Source organism: Crinia signifera, chromosome 2, assembly GCF_055691185.1.
Source record: "Crinia signifera chromosome 2, ASM5569118v1, whole genome shotgun sequence".
Taxonomy (NCBI): Eukaryota; Metazoa; Chordata; class Amphibia; order Anura; family Myobatrachidae; genus Crinia; species Crinia signifera.
The window spans coordinates 212,790,503-212,814,370 of record NC_139218.1 but is presented as its reverse complement, the minus strand read 5'-3'; the positions used below and the strand labels follow the sequence as shown (position 1 = coordinate 212,814,370).

The following is a 23,868-nucleotide window of genomic DNA, read 5'->3' as shown; positions in this document are numbered from 1 at the left end:
CCCTGAAGGGTGTAGTTTGCAAAATGGGGTGACTTGTGGGGGAGGTTCCTAACTTTTAGCACTTATGGTGCCTAGAAACCTACATGGTGCCTAAAAAAAAATCTCATAAAAAGGAGGCTCCAAAATCAAGTAGGTGCTCCTTCTATTATGAAGCCTGTGGTTTGGTCAACGTGCACACTAGGGCCACATATAGGATATTTATGAAAACAAAAGAATTGGGGGAATCAATTTTTAGTCACATTTCTCTAGTAAAATCTACTGTATTCGTTAGAAAAATGTATTAAAATTGAAACTCTGCAAAAAAAAAGAAATTTTGAAATTTCACCTACACTTTGTTTTAATTCCTGTGAAACACCTAAAGGGTTAACAAACTTCCAAAATGCTGTTTTGAATACTGTGAGGGGTGCAGTTTTTGAAATGGCATCATTTATGGGGGTGTCTCACATACAAGTCCCTCAAAGTCACATCAGAACTGAACTAGTCCCTAAAAATAAATCAGTGTTTGAAATTTTCTTGAAAATTTGAGAATTTGCTATTCATATTTGAAGCCTCCTAGTGTCCAAAAAAATGAAAAGGAGGTTGAAATAATGATGGCAACATAAAGTAGACATATGGTCTTTGTTAGTTATTAACTATTTTGAGTGGTATGTTTATTTGTCTCTCAAGCAGAAAATGTGACATTTTGCAAATTGCAAAATTTTCCATTTTTTCACGACATTTTGGTATTTTTCACAAAAAAACACAGACTGTATCGACCCAAATTTACCACTAACTTGAAGTACAATGTGTCACGAGAAAACAATCTCAAAATCACTGGGATAAGTAAAAGCAAAAAAAAGTTATCCCCACTTAAGTGAAACATGTCAGATTTGAAAAAAATGGCTCTGTCAGGAAGGCAAAAACTGGCTGTGTCAGGAAGGGGTTAACTGACACAACTTACTGGACCCGCATCAGTCAGGCTTTCGTGCCCAACACTCCACAGAAACAGCACTGAATAAAGTTGTGAATGAACTGGTCACTGCCAAGTCTAAATGCCACTATTCACTACGAATTCTTCTAGATCTCTCTGCTGCTTTTGACACTGTTGACCACACACTTCTCATACAAACACTACAATCCATAGGTCTTAATGGCACAGCCCTCTCTTGGTTCTCATCCTACCTATCCAACCGCTCCTTTAGTGTTCGTTTCTCGGATTCTACCTCCTCTTCGCTACCTCTCAGTTGGAGTACCACAGGGTTCAGTTTTAGGTCCTCTGCTTTTCTCAATCTATACCTCAATCTCTTGGCAAACTAATCAGCTCTTTTGGATTTCAGTATCATCTGTATGCGGATGATACTCAGCTCTACCTTTCCTCCCTGGACCTGTCCCCATCTGTATTGAGCAGTGTCTCTGAATGCCTTTCTGCCGTTTCATCCTGGATGTCATCTCGCCACCTCAAACTTAATATCTCAAAAACAGAATTAAATTCTATTTCGTCCAATAAATAGTAGTTACCAACCTCATATTTCTATTGCGGTTGAGAAGATGACAATCACTCCTACCTCTCAAGCTCGCTGCCTAGGTGTTATCTTTGACTCTGAACTTTCATTTGTACCCCACATTCAATCGGTCTCAAAATCATGCCACATGCACCTAAAAAACAAACATTCAAAATGTGCCCTTACCCAACACAAGACACTGCAAAAACTCGAATCCATGCTCTCATCATCTCACGCATTGATTATTGCAATAGTCTCCGTATTGGCCTTCCCCACTACAGTCCATCATGAATGCAGCTGCAAGGCTAATCTTCCTAGCCAGACGTTCATAGTCTGCAAAGCTACTTATTAGTCACTTCATTGGTTACCTGTATTCTGACGTATTCAATGAAAAATTATTTTACTTACACACAAAGCCATAAACCAAACTACACCAACATACATATCTTCTCTTATCTCAAAATATCATCCAACACGACCTCTACGCTCCTCCCAAGATCTGCGTCTCTCATCCACATTCATTACTCGCTCTCATTCCCGACTGCAGGACTTTCTTCGGGCTGCACCCACTCTGTGGAATGCCCTCCCAAGCACAATAAGACTCTCCTCCAGTCTACAAACCTATAAGCATTCCCTGAAAACTCATCTCTTCAGGCAAGCTTATCAAATTCCAGAACCAGTCACAGAACCTTGCATTCTGGTGGAATCGATGCAATAAAGAATACAGTATCTATCCTTATGTATCAATGCCTATTTCCCTATAGATTGTAAGCTTGCGAGCAGAGCCCTCCTACCTTTTGGCTGTCTGTAAATACCCTGTTTGTTGTATCACGGTCTCCTTTTGTAAAGCACAACGGAATATGCCGCACTATACAAGAAACTGTTAATAAATAAATTCAATAAGGTGAGCATTGAATAGTGCCGGGAGGGAGCTCCCAAAGCTATTCTAAGGGGGGTATTCAATGTCAGGGGCACGGCTGTGGCGCTAGCGCCACAGCCGTGCCCCTGTCCCGTTCTCGCTTTGCTCGCCTGGAGCTCAGCAGTCGGGATTCAACCGAGCGGCGAGAAGGGGGCATGGACGCGAGCTGAGGACGGAAATAAACGAGATCTGTTCGGGAGCTCGCCTATTTCCGGCTTTTCTCAGCAGAACGAGCCCGACAGCTTGTGATGTCGGGCTCGTTCTGCGGAGAACCCCTGTTCAATGCTGTCGGGGAAGACAGCATTGAATAGGGCCCCGCAGCCATCTTCCCCCGTCGGGAGATGGCTGCGGGAGCACGACACCTATTGAATACCCCCCTAAGCAGCACGCTGCTAAAATGGAAAATGCCGGTACTTGCAGATGTTCCGGTCGAAAGTACCGGCATCTTCCTACTTATGTGCCCCGCAGTGATAGGGTTTGCTCCCAGCAAGGGCTTAAAAAAGCATCAGTGCCCTAATTTAATCAGATTTCAGCTTGCACCCCAAGAGATACAAGCAGAAATCCACTAGTCAGTTAGAGGCACGCTGATTAGAATAGCTGCAGGAGATCGGTCCCGGCAATATTCAATGCGCACCGTATTGAATCAACCCCAAAGTGACCATCAACATACAGCATTATCAGCCCCAGTGTGGCAAGTATAATGAGTGCCTGTATTTTAATAAATGTTTGCCCCAAACCTGAATCAAGTATTTTCTTCCATGGCAAGCAGGAAACATAAAAAAACAAAGTCAAGCAGTGGTTACAGGACAAGAGATCTACTGAATGAATGTTCTCACATCATTTGAGTTGGTTTATATAGGGATTACTCCAATCTTTATATAGGTAGCAATGATCGCGAAAACCCCCCAATAGTATGGGTCCCAGGGACCCCTCACTTACAAAAATCGGGGTCCTACTTGACCTTTTCTGGGTCCCAACAGAATAAAGCCTCCTCTCCCCTTCCCCAGCATGGCGCATACAAAAGCCTCCTCCTCTCTTCCATATGGCATATACCCTGAGCCAAGGGCCAGCCTGAGCCTATTTTTTTTTTTTTGGTAAGCAAACATAGATTTGGGCACCCCAAAACTGTGGCTATTGTGGGTTGGGTGTGTGTGTGTGTGTGTGTGTGTGTGTAATCAATTGGCAATTTGCTCACTCACATAAAGCAAGATACACATATACTAGAAAAGGGCATAATGTCGGAATAGGGACACCTGTGCTGCACCAATCAGGATTGTAAAAGTAATGGCAAGAACAGGAGGGATAGGGTTAGTGAAATCCCAGCAGAGTCTATAGGCTCCTCTCCTACAGGCAGCTCTGCCTGTTAAGAGTTAATTGGTGAGCTGCAGCCTCTCTGCCAGCCGTGCAGTGAGGGGAGGAGGGGACAAGTGGACCATTAACAGCCAGCACTCAGAGCCTGGAGGAGGTGACAGTGACACACAAGAGAGCAGCACCGCGAGGTAGGAGAGGAGGAGGGAAGTCTGCAGCCCGAGTCCTGATAGCAATAAATCCCCTTACATGACACAACCAAGCAGCCTGCTAAGTGGACCACGCACCCCTCTTACCTCTACTTCCTGCCCGGGCCTGCTCTGTCCTCACTGTCACACCTCCCTGGTTCTGGCCCCCAATGCTGGTTTCAGTTCCTCGTGCTCCGTCCTCACACCAGCCGCAAATCTGTTCCCCTGCTGAGCAGCTGTTTCTGGTGTTGGCTCCAGCCATCTGTTGTTGAGGCACAGTGCAGGAGCCAGCTTACGTGGCCTCCGTGCACTGCTGCCTATGACTCTGCGGTGACAGGGACCCTTTCATTTTCGCGCCCAGCAGATGTATGAAGCGGCCGTAAGTCACACTGTGTCTTCTCCACGGTCACATCACAACTGAGGGGGAAACTGATCCCTCCGCCCTTGTCACACATATTAACACGGCATGCACACTGAAATGGCTGGGTCCCAGGGGACCCAGCCATTCATAAAAAAATGAGTCCCTGGTGCTCCAAAGTGGGTAAAATACTCGCGAGTATTTGCGAACCCTGGGTAGTACAGGAGGATTTCTTTTAAAAAGGGAAATTATACTATAAGCAGCACTCGTTCAATTTTAGGCTTAAAATTGGCTTCTCCAAGATACAGGCATACATTAATGATACATTACACATCACATTCACGATCAATATGAACTGGGCGCTGTGGAATTATTATCCCCCTTCGCTTAACCCCAAACTTGTACAAGGCACAAGACTTTTGCTAGCTAGAATAGCGACAGCGGCAAAGAAAACCATACTCTCTAGGTGGATACATCCAGAGGACATATCATTTTCGCTGTGTATGCCTAGATTGATTTATATGTACCAGATGGACTGGGTCGAATGCATGGGTGACGTAGAGACCAGATCGGAAAAATTCTTTGATATATGGCTACCCTATGTAGCAACACTCCCAGCAAGTGAAAGGGATACTATAAGGGAAATTGTCCACCTATCTACTTGGTATAATATGGCTGCTTTAGCGGCGGGTAAACCACCCTTCTAGACGCTATCTAAACTGGTACGCCCACAACACGCTTAAAAGATGCACTCGAGGGAATCCTATATCTATGCTCACTCATGATATGCTGCTGTACAATGTGCCTATGCCGATGAGATTATATGAACAATTACAATGCAATGTCTGTTATTTATTTCTGTTCAAATGTGAATAAAAATATTTAAAAAAAAATTGGCTTCTCCTTTGAAAGTGGTTTTGCTGCACAAGAAACACTGCACTACTAAATAGAAGAATTCTGATACTCAGAAGTGACAGGAACAACTGCTTTATTCAGAACTAGGGGGTAACTAATGAATGCCTTCTGTTGTTTCCAGATATTTTCAGTTACCTGTAGATGCTGACAAAGGACCTGGAGAATTCTCTGCAGAACATATTGTCCGCTGGATATTCAAGCTTTGGGTGTGCTGTGGTATGGGTGTATGGTGCACTGGCAGAAACCGTTACGACTGTGCCACTTTCAGCATGCCATACCCATAATTTTAGCCAATTAGCAGTAATTTGAGGGTTTTTTTTAATGGGATTTCAGAGCATGAACCCATCAGTACCAAACAGTTTGGATTTCTGATCATTTACAGTGATGTAATCTATCATGCATAGTGTTCATTCTAGCACCCGCCATATTTGAAAACCCATGCAGTTCCTCTTCCCTGCCTGGGGTGTCGCTGTCTGCTGTGGTGTTTCTAACACAGAGCTGGTTTACATATTAGTGCTGATATACAGACCACACTGTGCTAGAAGCACTACAGCAGACAGTGAACCCCCAGGCAGGGAAGAGGAACTGCATGGGTTTTCAAATATGGCGGGTGCTAGAATGAACACTAATGCACTTGGGTCAATTTCACCCAATTCCGACGGATTGGGTGAAATTGTCCCAAACTGCTTGTGCTTGACATCATACCTGATCTGATGCACCGCCCTGTGCGCATTGGAGTCAGAAGTCTGCATGTCCAATCTCAGAGGAATGGGGTTAGTATGTGATACATCACGTGCAGAAGGACAGCATACGATGTACCGCAAGCGATCCTGTTGCTGATCAGGTGCTGGGCAGGGCAAGGGGATTGGATGGCCATACACTACTGCAAGAAATAGCAGTACAGTAGTGTTTTGTGCACCATAAGTCCCTATTTTTTCTTGGTGTGGTTGCACATAAAGAAAACTGAGTTAAGTTGTGCAAGCTGTTTTCACAGAAAATTGACACTGAATTGCATTTACCCACATTGTTTTTTGAGTGGAAATAAGTTTTTTTTTTTTGTGTGCACCACAGTGTGAAAAGGTCGGTAACCTTTTTATTCTAAGGTAAAATGTTAGGACTTACATTACCCCTATATCAACTTTACTTTTGTTTTATTATGTATCCTAAACTTATTTAATTCATTTTAAATAAAAATCTTTGCTTTTGTGCATTTTTTTGGTCACCATTATTTGCCTCAAATTACCCCCAAAGAACCTTTTTCTACTTTTTTTTAGGGCATTTTTAAATTAATTTGTTTGTAACTAAACATCTGGTACAAACATTCAGTATTTTCCTTATGCCCAGTAACAAACTTCTAAATAATTCTGCTAACAAAGCAGACACTTTTTGGGGGTTCAGGAAGGTGCACTTTTCCTAGGTCCTGTTCGTAGATTATTCACACACAGTTGCCCTGATCACTGCATATAGGCATTTCTAATTGGATTTAACATTTCTCGGGTATGTGCATTCGCAAACTAACACCAAGCTATTTCTTTTCAGCAAAGTGGAAACAGCGAGTGAGGCCATGAAAACCAGGGCTCCCTGCTTTTGCAGCGAACCTCGCAATTTAAGGGAGTCCTTGCCGTCCTCTGACAGCAAGATTTTCCCCGGAACATTGAATACAGTGAGCGTCTGGCGAGGGGGTTTGACTGCGAGGATGGCTTGTTATCGGACAAAATCTCCTAGCCGAAAACAAGCTATGCTCGCCGCACAAACCCCCTCACCGGCTGCATTGAATGTTGCCCAATGTCGAAAAGTACAAATATAATAATTTTATATAATATAAAAAAAATTATCTAATATAACAAGAGGATTTTGGAGTATTCTTTTAAAAACAAAAAGACATACATATAGAATATTCCTCATTTTTTGGTTTTCTATTACTTGTTAACTCTTACCACAGTTAAATTGCGAATATCTTCCATGACCCTTGGCCAGAAGGACTGCAAGCTCTGCTGAGCATCACTGTTTCCTGTGCCGAACCCCCCATCTGTAGACATGTTCAAATCTAAAAGACAAAATACAATATCCTGATCAGAAACACAGTATAAAATAAATAAAAGCTAAAAACCGTAATTCTAGTGTGGCTAAAAGGGATGCCAACAGCCACTGCGCTTCAGATTGCCACAAAATAATGTGACAATATTCAATAGCATTGCTTTAGTTTTACCACCTCAAACGGACAGGCCTGCAGTGCACAGCTCTGCAGCCTCATGCATATCTGCAATGCACTACAGAAATCCTAACAAAGGGCTCATTGAGAGAGGAGCTCCCTCCGCATGAGTGAGAGAAGTAGAGTACAAGAGACCTCAGCTAAGCGTACATGCATATAAGTGCTCTTGACAATTACCGGTACGTCCTTTTAACATAATATAAATGCTTATTACAGGTGAGGGCAAGAACATAAAGTACAGTGAACGTATTATCACAAACATGTAGAAGCTTTAAGATCATACATTTAGTGTCCTCAAATAAAACTATAAATAGTATATGTCAGGGGTTCCCAATCTATTTTGAATCACGGCACCCTAGAGTATTAGAAATTTTTTCACGGCACCCCTACGCCAATTTTTTTTTACTTAGATTGGGTTTATATGCGATTCTTAGGGTCAGTTATGTGTTAAAGGGCAGGATTTGCTTTTGTTTGTACACATTTTATGATTGTCAGCCACCAGCACTGGTTTTACTCATAAATAACGAACCATTAAGAATTTGAGTTGGTTCTGGACCACCAACCCAGGGCACCCCTGCAAGTGTCCTGAGGCACCCCAGGGAGCCACGGCACACAGTTTGGGAACCACTGGTATATGTGGTTTTACACACACAATACAAAATTACGTTTTTATTTACCAGCATGTTATACTACGTTGTTTCACACACTGAATAATGACGGCAACAACGGAGAAACACCTTCCATCATCCAGTTTTATATGTAGCCACAAGCGTGGTCAGGTTCTAAAAATATCTTGTGTGTTCCCTTTCAAGTATTAACAAAACCTTTAAACAGCCCCTGACATATGCCAAGTGTACTTCTGTTATGAATCATAGATGGCGTGGAGCTATATTTGGCTCAACACTGCAAGTTTTAGATTCTATGATCTTAAAATTGCAATGAGTAAATCAAGACCCTAAACATTCAGTGACTCAATAAAATAGTTACTACTGATCAAATACAACTTTGTAGTGACAACTGGGACAATCGCTGTTTAAAAAAATAAACGGAAGTATGCTGGGGAACTTAACTGCTGCTAGTATCAAATCAGCAAGCTTTTATATCAGAGTTTAAAAAGTGACTGTGTATAGATCTAAAAGTCCATACACACTGAGAGTTTCGGCCTTCCAGTGGAAAGCCGTCCACTCCCTCGCTCATCTGCCGGGCCAGCAATGATGGGGGTGGATGTGGTCATTAGGTCAACACTGGAAGGTTGACACTGCCCTTAGGTCGACAATGCAGAAGTTCAACACGGGTATTTTATTTTTTTGCCCTTACTGTGGTTCCAGAACATGGGCATGGAGGGAGAATAGAATAGTGGGTACTTATGTAATATCTGGGCTCCCATTTTTATTATTAGACCGCGTCCGCTCGCCACACTATATAAAATCAACTCCATGCGTAGTTGGGGTATGAAAAAATGGGGTGCATTTAACATGGGAGCCCAGATAATACATAAGTACCGAATAGTGTGCTGAGCGTAGAAAGGCATCATACCGAAGCATAGCAAGCCATATGAGGGGTTGCCGTACACTTAGACAATGTCCAGAACTAGACGTCTAAAAAAATAAAAAACGCGTCAACATTCTGCATTGACGACCTTCTGCCGGTCGATCAAAGGACCCTGTTGACCTTCAGTCCCTGCCGACCTAATTAGTGTCTACCTTTCTTGGGCCAACCAAATGATCTATACCAGATGCAGGAGCGCACATCAGTACTCATCGCCGAACCATGCACACAGGGCGGCTTTCAAGCTGAAATCCGCTCAGTTTACTCATTTGAGTGGCTTTCAGCTTGTATTATACAGAATTTTGCCTACCACATCTGGGTACAAGTTACTCTGAGTTCCTCCCACAATCACACAGTCACACAGTCCATGTTATACGGAATAGAGATGGTAAGCAACACTAGGGAAGGGAGTGATGTGAATGGTCAAATAATCTCTGTAAAGCGTTGCGGAATATGTGTGCGCTAAAAAAATTATTGTGTAATATATATATATATATATATATATATATATATATATATATATATATATATATATATATATATATATATAGGAATTAAATACTACATACTCCAATTAAGGATACTTAACACTGTTCTGAAAGGTGTTAGACCCCTTTATCACCAAGTTATTCTTGACTCATCACCTCATCAGGAAAGAATAAGCAATCTGGGACTATTTACACTAGAGAAGAGACTTTTAAGGGGGGGACATGCTCAATATGTATAATTACGTTAGGGACCAATATAAGGAACTGTCAAACACCCTTTTTTCTGCTAGACAGGAATCTAGGACGAGTTTGGATTAGAAGAAAAAAGGATTTTGTTCATCTAGAAGAAAAGTTAAACTTTGGAACTCTCTTCCTGAAGTGGTGTCGGCAGAAACTATAAATACGTTTAAAATAAGGTTGGATAAACATTTATTGGTTAAAAACATCCACGGGTACGAATAAGTAACATAATCTGTCTTTAAAATATCGGAACATACTATACAAGGGATAAACTATTATAAACATAGGTTGAACTAGATGGACGCAAGTCTTTATTCAGCCTCACCTACTATATTACCTTCAAGACTACACTTTGGAATGTCTGCCCTGTTGGACACTTCCCATAGACAGCCTTCTCAATACACAGACAAAAAGCAGCCTTGGCATGACCCGGATAAAATAACTCCTTTCACTATGCAGCCAACATGGAACGGTCCCAGGAATAACCTTGGTTGCAACCAGGGTCAAGCCTTTCACACTGATACACCGGAACATGGCATTTATAACCAGGGTTATTGCCAGTTGAGGTGCATTGTGTAAGCAGCAAAGTGTATACTACCCCATTTACATCTCACCTCAGACCTGAGTTATGCTGGGTACACACCAGAATGATTTGGGCTCAATTCCTCCAATTTAGATGCGTAAAAGGACCAATTGTATGTAAAAAGAGCAGAATTGTGCATGATTTCAATGCGATTCCGATCTGATGCATGTCCCCGCTGGTCGTTTGGTCGCTTTGGAGATTATTGCAGGGATAGTGACACCCAGGGACACCCAGGGTCCAGGTGCGGTACCACAGCTTGTAATCTTGGTCTGGGAAATTTGCCCTGGGTTATAAGAAGGGTTAAACCCAGGTCTATATAATTGTTGACCGGGGCTCAATGTGAAATCAGTCCCCAGATCCGACTCGGCTTTGCAAGGTGAAAGGGGTATAACCCGGATCAACAAACTCGGCAATTCAACCTTGGTTATAATGGGCTACCCGGGTTCAGGGTAAAAGGTTGGACCCGGGATCAAAATCCCAGCGATATTGTTACCAGTGGGGACCTACCAGGATGCCTTCGTTTTTGCCAAGATACCATGGCTTTATTATTAGCCTCAGTAATTTAATAACTGGTGGTAGACAACCTGTTAGTGGATTCATATAAATAGTAAATAATTTTCCTTAGTGGGACATTCTAGAGTTTCTAGAAATGGCCCTCTTTCTATAAAAAAAAAAAAAGTAGAATAAAATTTTCCATATCAGGTGACGTGGATTGTTGTTCTAAATCTGTGCTTCCCAGCCCCAAAGTGGGTCCCAATCATCTCAGCAAGAGGTCGTGATTCCATGTTTCTGACTGTCAGGCTAATGACTCATTTGATCTATTTAGAATTATTGAATCACTGGCTTCGAGATCCGAGGATGCCTGCAGCTCCGCCCCCAATCGAATGCCCTGCCTCTCTTGTCCACCACCATCAGCAGGCTGCACTTCTGGATCCCTCATCTACAAGGGGCACACAGCTGGCAGTGAGTGCACTCCTGGGTCCTGGCGATATTGAGCTATGGGTAACATACTAGTAGAACAAGAAGAGCCAACTTTCAATAACAGAACTCTGAATGCGTTAACAACCTCTTGTAAGCGCAGCATGGGGGGTTGGGCTGTCATCTGTTGGAACCAGGAGGGGCGGCTCTGGTCTGGAAACCAGCAGCAGAAAGGGAGCATGATAGGGTGGAGGGGAGCACAGAGAACAGACTTTATGGTATGAACCTAATTGGGGGGGGGGGCATGGTCGACGGTTGACCTTCCCCATGTCTATCTAATGCTTGTGTCCATCTAATGACCCTGTCGACCAAGACACCTTTTCAGGGTGTTGACCTAACACCTGTCGACCTTCAATGGTCGACCGTATGAACCACACATGGTGGCCGGGGGTAGTTGGAGAGACACTACTTAATTAAATACCAACTGCATTCCTCTTCCATCCCCCATTACCCACTGCCTCCAGTCATATTAGTTATTGATTCACTTGTTTTGCACCTCTACAAAGCTACTGTGCATGTGCGGTATGCTGACCATACATGTGGCTGCCATTCTGTGTTGGTGGAAACAGCCACTAAGAGCGGCCATTTCTGCGGAAAAGATGTGGATTCATGGATCCACTTTTCCGATTGGTTTTATTCCCTCAGCAAAGACATTAATGTACTGTACATTTTATCTATCAATGTCTTCTTTCCATTTAAGCCCCATATATACTAGACTTTTTTTTTATCAAGAGATCGCTCATTTTGGCCCTTCTGAGGGATAGCTTTAATAAAAATGTAAAAAAAAGCCAACGAGGCATGCTAGCAGCGGAGGCTAGGTGGTGCAACTGAACAATATCGATCACATGCAGTGTGTACGTTCAATATCATTTGCACAGGAAATCAAATGAAAACACTGCCGATATTGCTTATGTAGCATAACAGCTAGTGTGTATGGGGCTTTATTCAGTAACACGATTCCCTACATCTCTGTTTCATGTATGCCACTTACCGTATGCTCATTGTTTTCATTTTTAAGACATCGTAAATGGTGTTTGTTTAATTTTACTGTTGCTAGGCAGCACCCACGCTGGTGTATCCACTCATGGATGCGCTTCACCAACAGGTGAGGTCAAACTACGCCAGCATGTAGCCCGTTGGCGACTGTGTGGTTTGCTATAAAAGGTAAGAGGCTATTTGTAGGTTACTCATTTGGACAAAAGTTTTGGAAATAAACCTTAACAAGTTACTTGTGGTGCTTCACATAATATGAGTTGCTGAGCAGTCCTTAGAAGAAGTGACACTTATTTAATTGGAAATATTCAGTCTTGCTAAAGCAGACAATATACATTTTTAGCACTGCTATGGGAGAAAGGAGGCATCGAAGGGATAAGCCACACATACAACAAGATGGTTGCTTGCTGAAGAGTGATAAGAGCGTTAAAAAAAGGCCACCTCAGTTGCAACTCTCACTACTGAGTCCCAAATTGCTTTTCAAAGTAACGTTGGCACAAGAACTGCTTGCGTGGAGCTCATGGGTCACGTTTCCATAGCATACAAACCCCATGCAAAAAGGCCAAAGGGCAGCTGGAGTTGTGTAAAGCGCATCACCATTGGACACAATTGGAAGCAAAAGAAACAGATTCCTTGACGTGTTCTGGTGGATTAATAGAGTTTGGCGGATGCCAAGAAAGAACGCTTCCTGGCCAATTGCTTACTGACAAAAGTAGGATTTGGTGGAGGAGATATATTCTGAGATGTTTTGGCTTAAGGTGCCTTCGTTTTAGAGAAGGTACAGCTTAATGCTGAAGCAAACAGTGACATTCTAGAAACTGTTGTGCTATCAACTTTGTAGCCCTGTTTCAACATAACAATGCCTCCATGCACAGAGCAAAGAATGTGACAAAGAAAACCTGGCCTCAACCAAAATGAACACTTTTGGAATGCATGGACTCACCCAGCATCATCGAACTGCAGCTCTGGCCTATGGATTTTTAAAAAGAAATAGGAATAAATGGTAAACAAGTCTTATAACTTCTTACTATCACTATAAAAAAAAGGGTTTTCATATGTTAGTTGGGCGCCCACTAAGCTATTTGCTTAGTTTTCCGCGTCCCCTCGCGGGGCTCGCCACGTTTCGGGCTCCGTGGCTCGCTGCGCTTGCCCCACTATATAATATCAACTCCATGCCGACATGGATAGTGGGGTATGAGCGTACTAACTATAGTGGGCACCCAACTAACATATAAGTACCAAGAAAATAAATTGGTTAAAGCAGTGGATCATCAACTGCTTTGAACCCCTCCCACGTAAAGTCTCCAAACAACATGGTATTTTATGGTGGCACCAATCTATCAAAACCATGAGAATCAGGAAATGAAGGGCAAATACAAGGTGACCATCCTGTACAAGGGCACACATCTACATAAGAAAAATAAATATTTAAAAATGCCAAATATTATATTGGCCAATCCCCTTCAAAGATGCACAAAGATACTTGCATCCCTAGAACTTCTGTTTTTAGAACTGTGGCTCTTATATTGTTACAATAAAGTTGTACAGGTAACATGCCAACTACAATCAACTGAAAAGTACTTCAGTAGAAAAGACCATTTCACTTGTTGTCAGCGCTCCCAGCTGTGTAATGGGGGTCTATCAGAACTCTGCAACTGTTGCTCCGATCAGACAGCCATTAGCATGTTACGGGTCTGACAAGTCCGGGTTAGACACGCAAAGTGGCTAAAACCGCCTAATATTGCCACATGAACATCTAAGGCCTGGGTTTGGGCACTTACGGCACCCAAAGTATAGACTTTGAACACATTTATTTTCGCAGCTCCAAAAGCTGTGAGAAAAAACCGTGTGTGCTGCAGGTAATGTGTGTCGATCAGAGAAACAACTCGGATTGCATTCCTTTATATCAGTGGTAGCCAACTACGGTCCTCGAGAGCTACCAACAGGTCACATTTTCCAGACATCCTAGCTGCTGCAAAGGTGCACTCATTACTAGCTGAAACATTTTTAAAGATCCACAGGTGGAGCTAATTACTTCACTTGTGATTCTGTGAGGAGATCTGGAAAACATGCACTGTTGGTAGCTCTTGAGGACTGGAGTTGGCTACCCCAGCTATAGATGGACAGCAGGTGGCTCAACCACCACAATTTAATTCCCTATTATGTCTACACAGATGATAAGTCAACATGATATACTATTAAACTAAAATCCCTGGTAGCCCAGTGTTCAATTACCTGGTCCCAATGGTTTTAGCAGCTGCAGCCTGGCTTTAGGTCCAAGCAGTCATGTTAACATTGTAGACCTTTGAGGGAGTATCGGTATGTGTGTGTTAAAGGCATCTCCTACTCTTAACTGTCAGTAGTTTGAGACTGAAAAGCCACATGGCGCCTTTTCAGAAGCGGATATTGATCTGATTGACATTACGAATATCAACATGGTTTCTTTCAACAATGTGACTGGAACCCATATCTTGAAGGTGACATTTCCTGAACATTCTCTGGTGTGCAAGCCTTAAGATGAAGAGATGCCTCAGTTTCAGGGAACCCACACTGGTTTCCAAAAAGTGTCTTAACTGAAATATTGAGTTTATTTTCTTAAATTAGCATGAACGCGGTTGTTTCCACCATGTATTCTATTACTCATGAGCCAATAATCTGATAGACACTGTACAATCACAGACTGCACCAGTTCTGACTTCACTACGGTAATTTATTTCAATAAGTTATGTCACCTTTTCTGACTTAGAATTATAGGTTGGTCTTCAACACCAATTTTTGGCCTGCAGTTTAGGGTTGAAACAGGCATGTTTTTTAATGAGCTTGTGTAATGTGGACTATACATCAGAGTAATCTAAACATCAAATAATGGCAAGTGATTATTGGTTATCTTTCGAAAAACCAGGGAAATTCTGTATGTAAAAATAAAATCCATTTTTGGTTGGGATAGTCAAATTGAGTAAAAGCAACATATTGGATATTAGGAAATTGTGATGCTTTTTATTAAACATATTGCAACACAATATAAAACCATATATACCTTACACAAATATACATTTTACCCCCCCCCCCCCTTTATACCAAACAACCTATCCTGTAAACCCCCCACCACCACCACCACATACACCATATGAAGAAACTACTGCATATTTTCCAAAATCCTACCCAACAACCTGATCCCACTTCCTTCTATCCCATTCCTACTCCCATATGCCCATTTGTCTTCCTTTCGCCCCACAAAAAAAAAGCAAAAAAAAAAAAACTCACCATGCATACCTTTCTCTCCATTCACCCATCCATCCACCTTCCTCCCAGTACCATTCATTCCCTTTCACACCACCATCACCTTATCCAACCACCTTTCACATAATACCCATCCCCACAAGACGCCTATTTGCGCATACATCCCCCCCCTCTTTCAACCTCTAACCAGCATTAAAATAGAAAAAAATATGTACAGAGCTGTAAGATGCATATAAACCACCTCTTTAATAAATCGATATACATCTATTTGTGAAAGAAAGAAAGCCCCTAGCACAGATCAAGGGTCATCTTTTGACACCTACTAAGGAGGTTTCAGCTGGTGCCACAATAGAGCACAACTGAAGTGTCCAGCTTCCCCCTCTTTGTATCAGTCTTTACCTTAACCTCGTGCAGGATCAAACTCCCCACCTTCCTATAGGGTAATTTCATGTATGGGGCATAGAACCCCATATAAGTCTTATTTAAAAAAAGCTTTTTTTCATTATTGACTTTTATTTATGTAGAGCCAGCATACCCCCTTTCAATTTACAATTAAAGTAATCCAAGCTGTTTGCCTCATGGAGCAGCAAGAGCTGTGGCCTTTAATGCAAAGTGGTAACATCAATTTTTAATTGAACATGAGCTGATGACCAACATCTGAAAGGGAAGTTCCTGAAAAGCGGATTGACCAGATCTTCACTTTAGAGAAGCATAAACGTAGAATAAGACAGCAGATGACAACCTCTTGGTCCATCTAGTCTGCCCCTTATTTTCACATCGCACAAATAACCAGGGTCTGACCCGGGTTGTTACCAGGACGACCTGGGTCATTGTGCGTTGTGAAAAATCCAACAGGAAAACCTGGGTCCAGCAAACTGGCATTCTGACCCAGGTTAAAAGAAGGGTTTTTACACTGGTTGCTGGGCAGTGTAAACGGGTAACCCGGGACGGGCGGCACGAGTCCTGTTAACACTGTAGGGCTGGTAGGCTGCATCAGCTCCAAGTGCTGCCTCCACCCCCACCCCCGATTACACACCTATGCCCCGCCCTCCCGATGATATCATATAGGAGCTTCACCTCACAAATTCCGGGGGGGCTCCGAGGATAGACCAGTGTCCAAATCCTATGTGAAAACCGGCATGTGCGATGCTAAAGGGGTATAAACGAAAGCCTTGACTTGGGCAGCCATTTCAGAAATGCCCATTTATATTGATTCTCATTCCATTCATACCAACTTTACCTAGTATGAGCTTACAAATTCATAATACAATACAGGCACTGGGAAGCAAGTTACAAAAGAAACCCCAGTGTAACTTCCCTCAGGCCCTGCTCTATGCGCGCTGATGCATATTTTAGGCAAAAGTTGATATTTAACTTTATTTCTTTCATATTAGGCTGCAGAAAGCAGCCCATGTCCTTCATTAACTCTACTTTAAAGCAGCAGAATCTCAAGGTCATCCTACCTGAAAGAGGCCTATCCTCAGTAACATTAAACTAAGCAATAAACTGCAGATTAAAATGAAATAAACATTCTAAAAATGTACCGCAGTCCCTGCCCAATATTATATAGGCCCTTAATAATAATTAAAAAATGATATAAAAAAGCAACACATGCATGCAAAATAACTTGCTGACTGGGGTATTTTCCTTTGGCCTGCAGAGTTCTAGTGTCTGGCCTGGAATGTGTTGCTGCACATCAAACATTCCAATGACCTTCATACCTTATCTGAGAGCCTAACTAGTATAAAGTATACCTTTGCCAGCAGCCAGAATGCACACCTGTACAGTTACCAAGCTTGGTTTGCCACAATCCCTGTGCAAGAATGTGCATAGTCCAATGACCCTATTATGTATACAGGATATACAAACACACTGGCTTACCTGCAAGGAACAAGGACAAGAGAGAAAAGCAAACCCACAACACAGAATGTATTCTTCTGCACACAAAGTAAACAAAACCAGTATTTAGATGATTTCTCCCATAAGAATAGGAAGACTTTTCACTGGTAGAAATGAATGTGAAAAAGATAAAAATGTAACTGATGTGGCAACTGGAATTTAAGCAAAAGTAACAGCTGTTCTGTATACCAGCAATCACTTTGTGCCACTTAACCCCATCTTTATTTCAGTACAAAGCTAACATCTGGGACATAGGAGGTGATCAGAAAAATGGGGAAAATGAGTATACATTCCTCCGATATAAATGACATAACACATATCGATCCTCTGCACTCGTGTGTCTTGAATACCAGAGTGCATGCACACACAAAGCATTTGTGTACCACCCACAAATATTAGCTAAACGTGTCTTTGTAATTCTTAATTGCACTTTGCACAGGTCCTTATCGCTACAGAACACCACGAGAGACCAAGAAATCCACACAACTGTGCAAGAGGTGCAGCAAAAGGTATGCCTGGAATGCAAGGGGCCATTTTCTTAGACAGTACAAACTTGGATTTCTCAATGAAGGGTAGAGAGACAGAAAACACACACACACGGATACACAGAAAAGAATAAATCGTATCTATAGAAAACTTACCAGAGTCACAGCACAATCTCCGGAAATTCCCATTTCATGAGTGTATTCGGCTAAGCTGAAGCACTTATAATTTCACCCTTCAGCTCTACTCTAACTAACCCTCCCCCCTCTCGGGAAAGAGAGAGGGGGAGAAAAAAAAAAAAAGAGGAGAAAGAAGAAAGGACAAAGGCATGAGGACATGCAAGGACGATACTGTGCAATATCCATTTCTGCAGCCAGACAGACAGGGTCTGCTCCCCTTTCAAACTCCTCGCCATTTCTCTTTGTCTTTCAGCTGACCCCTGTCTAAGGGAAAAACTCCCAAGTCTCCAATGAAAAATCCTGCAGCCTCCTTCCACTTTAACAGTCAAAGGCATTCAATCTAGCCTGCTACATGTCACTAACACCCGCCTCTCCTCCTATCCTATAGGCTGCTCCTTCATATTGGAGAGCACTGCTCTGCTACGATTGGAAGGTTAGGTCATCAGTCTACTCCACTGTAACACTTCCTGTTTAAAGTTACCTTGAGACAAACAGGGGTCAGACCAAGTGACTTTAAAGAACAGAGTACATTGTATTAATCTGCAATTCATATTCAGTGCAGCAGTGGTTTGCACAATTTCATGCCAAACGTTTCTGTTGACTGTTTGCAACACACAGAGTTTGGATGTTCACTAGTTTACAATACAGCATTATGTAAGGATGTGAGGTGGGAAATTTCCTTTGCACAAATTTACTATTACTACTCCTTCCTGCTGCAAATAAATATAATATAGCGCACTCCTCTGCTAGGAGTAGTAAAGGAAAGCTGCAAGCTGCATACAAGAAAAAACACACTTGTAGCAGGCTAACAACAACAATATGAGGCTTCTCCAGCCAGCCAATTCCAGTACAAGAATATAACAAACCCACACATTAAACAGCTCTCACGCCAAGGTCAAACAGAGGCTTTACAGGCATGAGGCATGCATAATCTGGTCATAGTACCATTAACCACAAAACTCTCAATGAGTTTCTCAAAATGATGGAAATATTTAAGTAGTCAAACTTATTAATACTTTAGGTCCAATTCCTGTAGTAGTGAATGTTCAAATATTCTCTCTGTAAAGCGCTGCGGAATACGTATGCGCTATACAAGAAACTGGTAATAAATAATTCAAGTATTTCATAAGACTGGGGGTCTTATGAACCCCTAAGCCTTGGAGTGAGAAAGTACCAGTCAATAGGCTCTTAATTGGGGTACACACCTATAGATTTGTCTGTCCAATCTGTCTGATGGGAACAAAAGTCTGGCACTATATGGGAGCACGACAATCAATAATTCACTCCCAAATGCTGGAAAATGGACAAAAATTATTGTTAAATGGATTTATCCAATTTTGCTGAATGTCCACTGTCTGTTTTCCAGTAGGATGTTCCATTCTCTCTCGCTCTCTTAACAATATCAGATTTTTATTCCCACCAGACAGATTCCTTTTTGGGTGTTATGAGCAATAATTGAATTGCTTTTTTTTTTTTTTCTGCTTGCCCCTCTGAAAATTGTTTTTACATCCAATTTCCCTTGAACCCAGAAAATACAATATTGAGCATAGGCAATGTCAAACAATATATATTGTATTGTTTGGTCATATTTGATTTATCATTGCTCCCATGCACACCACAATGATCATTGGCTAATTTTAATAATGGACCATGCTTTAAATCGGACCGACTATTGACTGTACACATTACACAATTGATATGCCATGCACTTCACCAACCCAAGTGTGCAATTGTGTATATACACTAGACATTTTGTCGCGCCAATATGACAAATCGTCAAACGAGCTGTCAAGTGTGCATTCAGCATAAGCATGACAAGCAAAGCAAACTCTGGAGGGTAGACGTTTGTACGGATAGTCATCACGTAACATGAAATAGACAGGATTTGGCTTAAACTCCCCCCAAAAAACTGTCGACCATTTGTGTGTCAACCTTTTCCACTGTTGACCTAATTCAAGTTGGCTAAGCTTATATATATTATTTAGCTAATGCTGCAATGCAAGTTGTGGGCTTACCACAAGCACTTGCTGGGGAACCCTTGTGGCGCCATATAAATAGATTATAATAACAATAACAGCATCACACACAGCACTTAAGTGGGAAAATGCAGTGTACTGCAAGTACGTCCTGGGCGATAGTTTTGGTAAACGTGATATGGACAACTGAAAAACTCCAAACGCTTAGTCGTGAAGCTAAACATCACATTAAACTGAATTCCCTTTGTTTTCTGAACTATTCAGTCTAAAAACTTAATTATGAAGAAAACTCACCATCTTTAAAAAGGTGTGAGCAAAAAAATGCACATTATGCATATCATCTGTGATACTTCTCAAATTATCAAATGATTTTGCTTTTTAAACAAACTGGCAGCAAATATTCAGAGAAGAGTAGGACCAGACAAAAATGCAACCTACTTTCCTACTACCTCCCTCCCACAGTCTCAATGGGATTACAATTATACTAGACTGGATTACATATAAAACGACATCATTGTCATGCTGTTATATTGTTCTAGGATTCTTGTACACAGCAGTAGGTTTCCTGTTACTTTTACCTTAGTCCACCCATTCAATAATTATGTTCACAGGAAATTCAGGCAACCTCTGATGCACATAAGGATCCTAATAGGTAATAATAAAATGGCTGTAATAGCACCAGAAGACTTATGCTGGGTACACACCGGGACGACTAGAGCCCGATCTCCACAATCTAGATCCAATTCCGATCAATTGAATGTAGATTGTGTGCTGATTGGGCCCTTTTCTGACCTGGTGTGGACCGATACCGATCCGATGCGCGGTCCCGCGGGTCGGTCGGTCGTTATTGAGATCCTACCTGCTGCAGGTAGGATCTCAATGACGACCATACAGCCGGGTGCGGGTCGCCATCGGATCGGACCCGCTCACGGTGCACATCGTGAGTGGGTCGTGCCCCCCCGCGTCACCGTGAGCGGGTCGGACGAGACACTGACGACCCGCTCACGGTGTGCATCGTGAGCGGGTCGTCCTGGTGTGTACCCTACATTAAGCTGGATACACACATCCAAGATTCATACCAGCACACCCGTAAACATTTATAACTGGTAAATAAAACAGTTAACTCCTTGTAGAACTCTACAAGCAAATATCACCTAGGTGACAACATGGGCAACAAGCCATTGAAGTGACAACCCTTGAAGTGACACCCCTTGAAGTGACAACCAGATGCAGTAGAACTCCGCACAGGTGGGTTCCCACTATACCATATGAACTTCGTGAAAAGGATTTACCGGTAGGTATTAAAATCCTATTTTCACTATCATTCATATGGTATACTGGGTTCTCAATACATTGGAGATGTCCCAAAGCTTCCAGAAAGGGTGGATACGTGCGTAGACTGCTGCAGCACCACCTGCCCAAACTGGGTGTCCTCTTTGGCCAAGGCATCAAATTTGTAGAACTTTACAAAAGTGTTTTGAGCCGACCAAGTAGCTGCTCTGCTCCGCCCAGGCTGCACCCACTGCTCTTGTGGAATAAGCCTTCACAGAAGGTGGAACCGCTGAGTCAGCTGCTCCATAAGCCTTACAAATAGTAGCACAAATCCAACATGCAATAGATTGTTTTGAGGCCAGCAAACCCCTTTTCTGGGAATCAAAGCACAAAAAGACAATTAGTCTTGCTCAGCCTGGCCTTTCTACAACATAGGCCTTAAGCGTTCGAACCACATCCAGGGATTCCGGAATCCCAAAATGACCCACACTAGATGGAACCACAACAGCCTGGTTCAGATGGAAAGCCGAAACAACCTTCGGCAAAAACTGCTGTTCTCAGTTCTGCTCTATCTGCGTGAAACACCAGATAAGGACTCCTGCAAGATAAAGCACCTAACTCTGACACATGTCTAGCTGACGCCAGAGCCAGAAGCACCACAGTCTTCCATATCAGGTACTTCAAATCAGTTGATGCCAGTGGTTCAAATCAAGATGACTGCAGGAACTATAAGACCACATCAAGGTCAGAGGAAGCCATTAGGTGGCACAAAGACCTCAAAACCCCCTGGAGAAAGGTCTGTACCTCCGGAATTAGCCACTTTCCTTTGAAAGAAAATGGAAAGAGACAAAATCTGTACCTTCAAAGAACCTAGCCGTAGGCCCAGGTCCAAGCCTGACTGCAGAAATTGTAGAAAATTATCCAGTTTAGCCTGGGTCATGGTGGAAATGACAGAAGCATGAAGACATTTTCTGGCTAAAATCTGCTGCTCAACCTCCGGCCCATCAAAAGAAGCCACACTAAGTCCTGGTAAATGAAGGGCCCCTGAGTGGGCAAGTTGGCTACGAGAGGTAGATGCCACGGGGTCCCTACAACCATGGCCTGAAGATCTGCGTACCACGCCCTTCAAGGCCAGTCTGGGGCCACCAGAATCGCATCCACTCCTTGGCTTCAAATTATTTTTAGCACGCGACTTATGGAATGGGAGGAAACCGGTAAACCAGGTTGAAAGACCAAATCGTCGTTAGTGCATCGACTGCCACTGCCTGAGGGTCCTTGGACCTGGAGCAATACTTTTTTGTTGATCCTGGACACCATCAGGTCGATCTGTAGTAATCTCCAAAGATCCACAATCTGCGCAAACACCTGGAGACTGAGACTCCACTCTCTTGGGTCAAACTCGTGATGACTGAGGAAGTCCGCCTCCCAGTCGTCCACACCCGGAATGAATATGGCTGACAAGGCAATGGCGTGAGCCTCTGCCCAGACCAAGATCTTGGATACCTCCCTCATGCAGGACTTGCTCTTTGCCCCCCCCTGCCGGTTGATATATGCAACTGAACCTGGATTAGTCCGACTGAACCTGGATTGCCAGGCTCTGCCACAAGGGGGTTGCCTGCAGGAGCACATAATAGACAGATCGGTGTCCCAAACAGTTGATGTAAAGTTTGGACTCCCACAGAGACCAATTTCCTTGAAAACATCTTCCCTGCGTCACTGCTCCCCAGCCAAGGAGACTGGCGTCTGTCGTCAGAAGGACCCAATCCCGGATCCCAAAACGTCTGCCCGCCAAAATGTTTTGCGGTTGAAGCCACGATTGCAAGGACAGTCTTGCCTGGGCTGACAGATGTATCTGCCTGTGCATCTGCAGGTGGGAACCCGTCCAAAGATCCATTTGGCCAAAAGATCCATTTGGAAAGTCCGGGAGTGGAACCTCCTGAACTGGAGCGCCTCGAAGTAGGCCACTATTTTTCCCAGTAGTTGGATGCACTGATGGACTGACACCAGATCTGGTGTAAGGACTGCCACTACCAGCAGTTGAATGGCTACCATATTTTCCTCCGGCAGGAACACTTTCTGTTCCACTGTATCCAGAATCATCCCCAAGAACTGGAGACGCCTGGGTGGGGTCAGTGAGGACTTTTGCAGGTTCAAAATCCACCCGTGCGAAGACAGTACCCACATTGTGGTGGTGATATCCGTCCTCAACAGTTCCTCTGTTCTCGCCTTTATCAGCAGATCGTCCAGGTATGGGATAACATTTACCCCTTGGGCCCTTAGCCCAACCTTGTTAAAGATGCGGAGCCGTGGACAGGCCGAAAGGCAAGGCTTGGAACTGGAAATGCTCGTTTCCAATTGTGAACCTGAGGTAAGCCTGGTGCGGATGCCATATGGAAATGTGAAGGGTGCTGTGCCTGAGCTGCAGTCTGAAGGTGCAGAGGACCCAGACTTTCTGAAATTACCACGAGTGCCTCTGATAGCGTTAGGGCCACCTCTCGCCTTAGGGTGAAATTTGCCTGTCCGAAAGGACTGCTGACTCTGGCCTGAAAAGGGCCGTCTGGGCTAGCTAGAGGCAGTTGGGAGAAAAGTGAATTTTCCGGCCATAGAA

General features: G+C 43.1%; 1 protein-coding gene across 3 annotated transcripts in view; it reads right to left on the bottom strand.

Moving 5' to 3' along the window:
- Nucleotides 1-23,868, bottom strand: part of NFYC (nuclear transcription factor Y subunit gamma) — a 72,919-nt gene that overhangs the window by 27,384 nt on the left and 21,667 nt on the right. For 2 of the 3 annotated variants that reach the window (XM_083173675.1, XM_083173673.1), the window contains one exon: nt 7,107-7,216. In XM_083173675.1, the coding sequence (XP_083029801.1) occupies nt 7,107-7,208 (102 nt within the window). In that variant the 5' untranslated portion in view covers nt 7,209-7,216. Of the gene's footprint in view, nt 1-7,106; nt 7,217-17,991; nt 18,242-23,868 lie in introns of those variants that run through there. The other variant, XM_083173674.1, reaches the window with a different exon arrangement.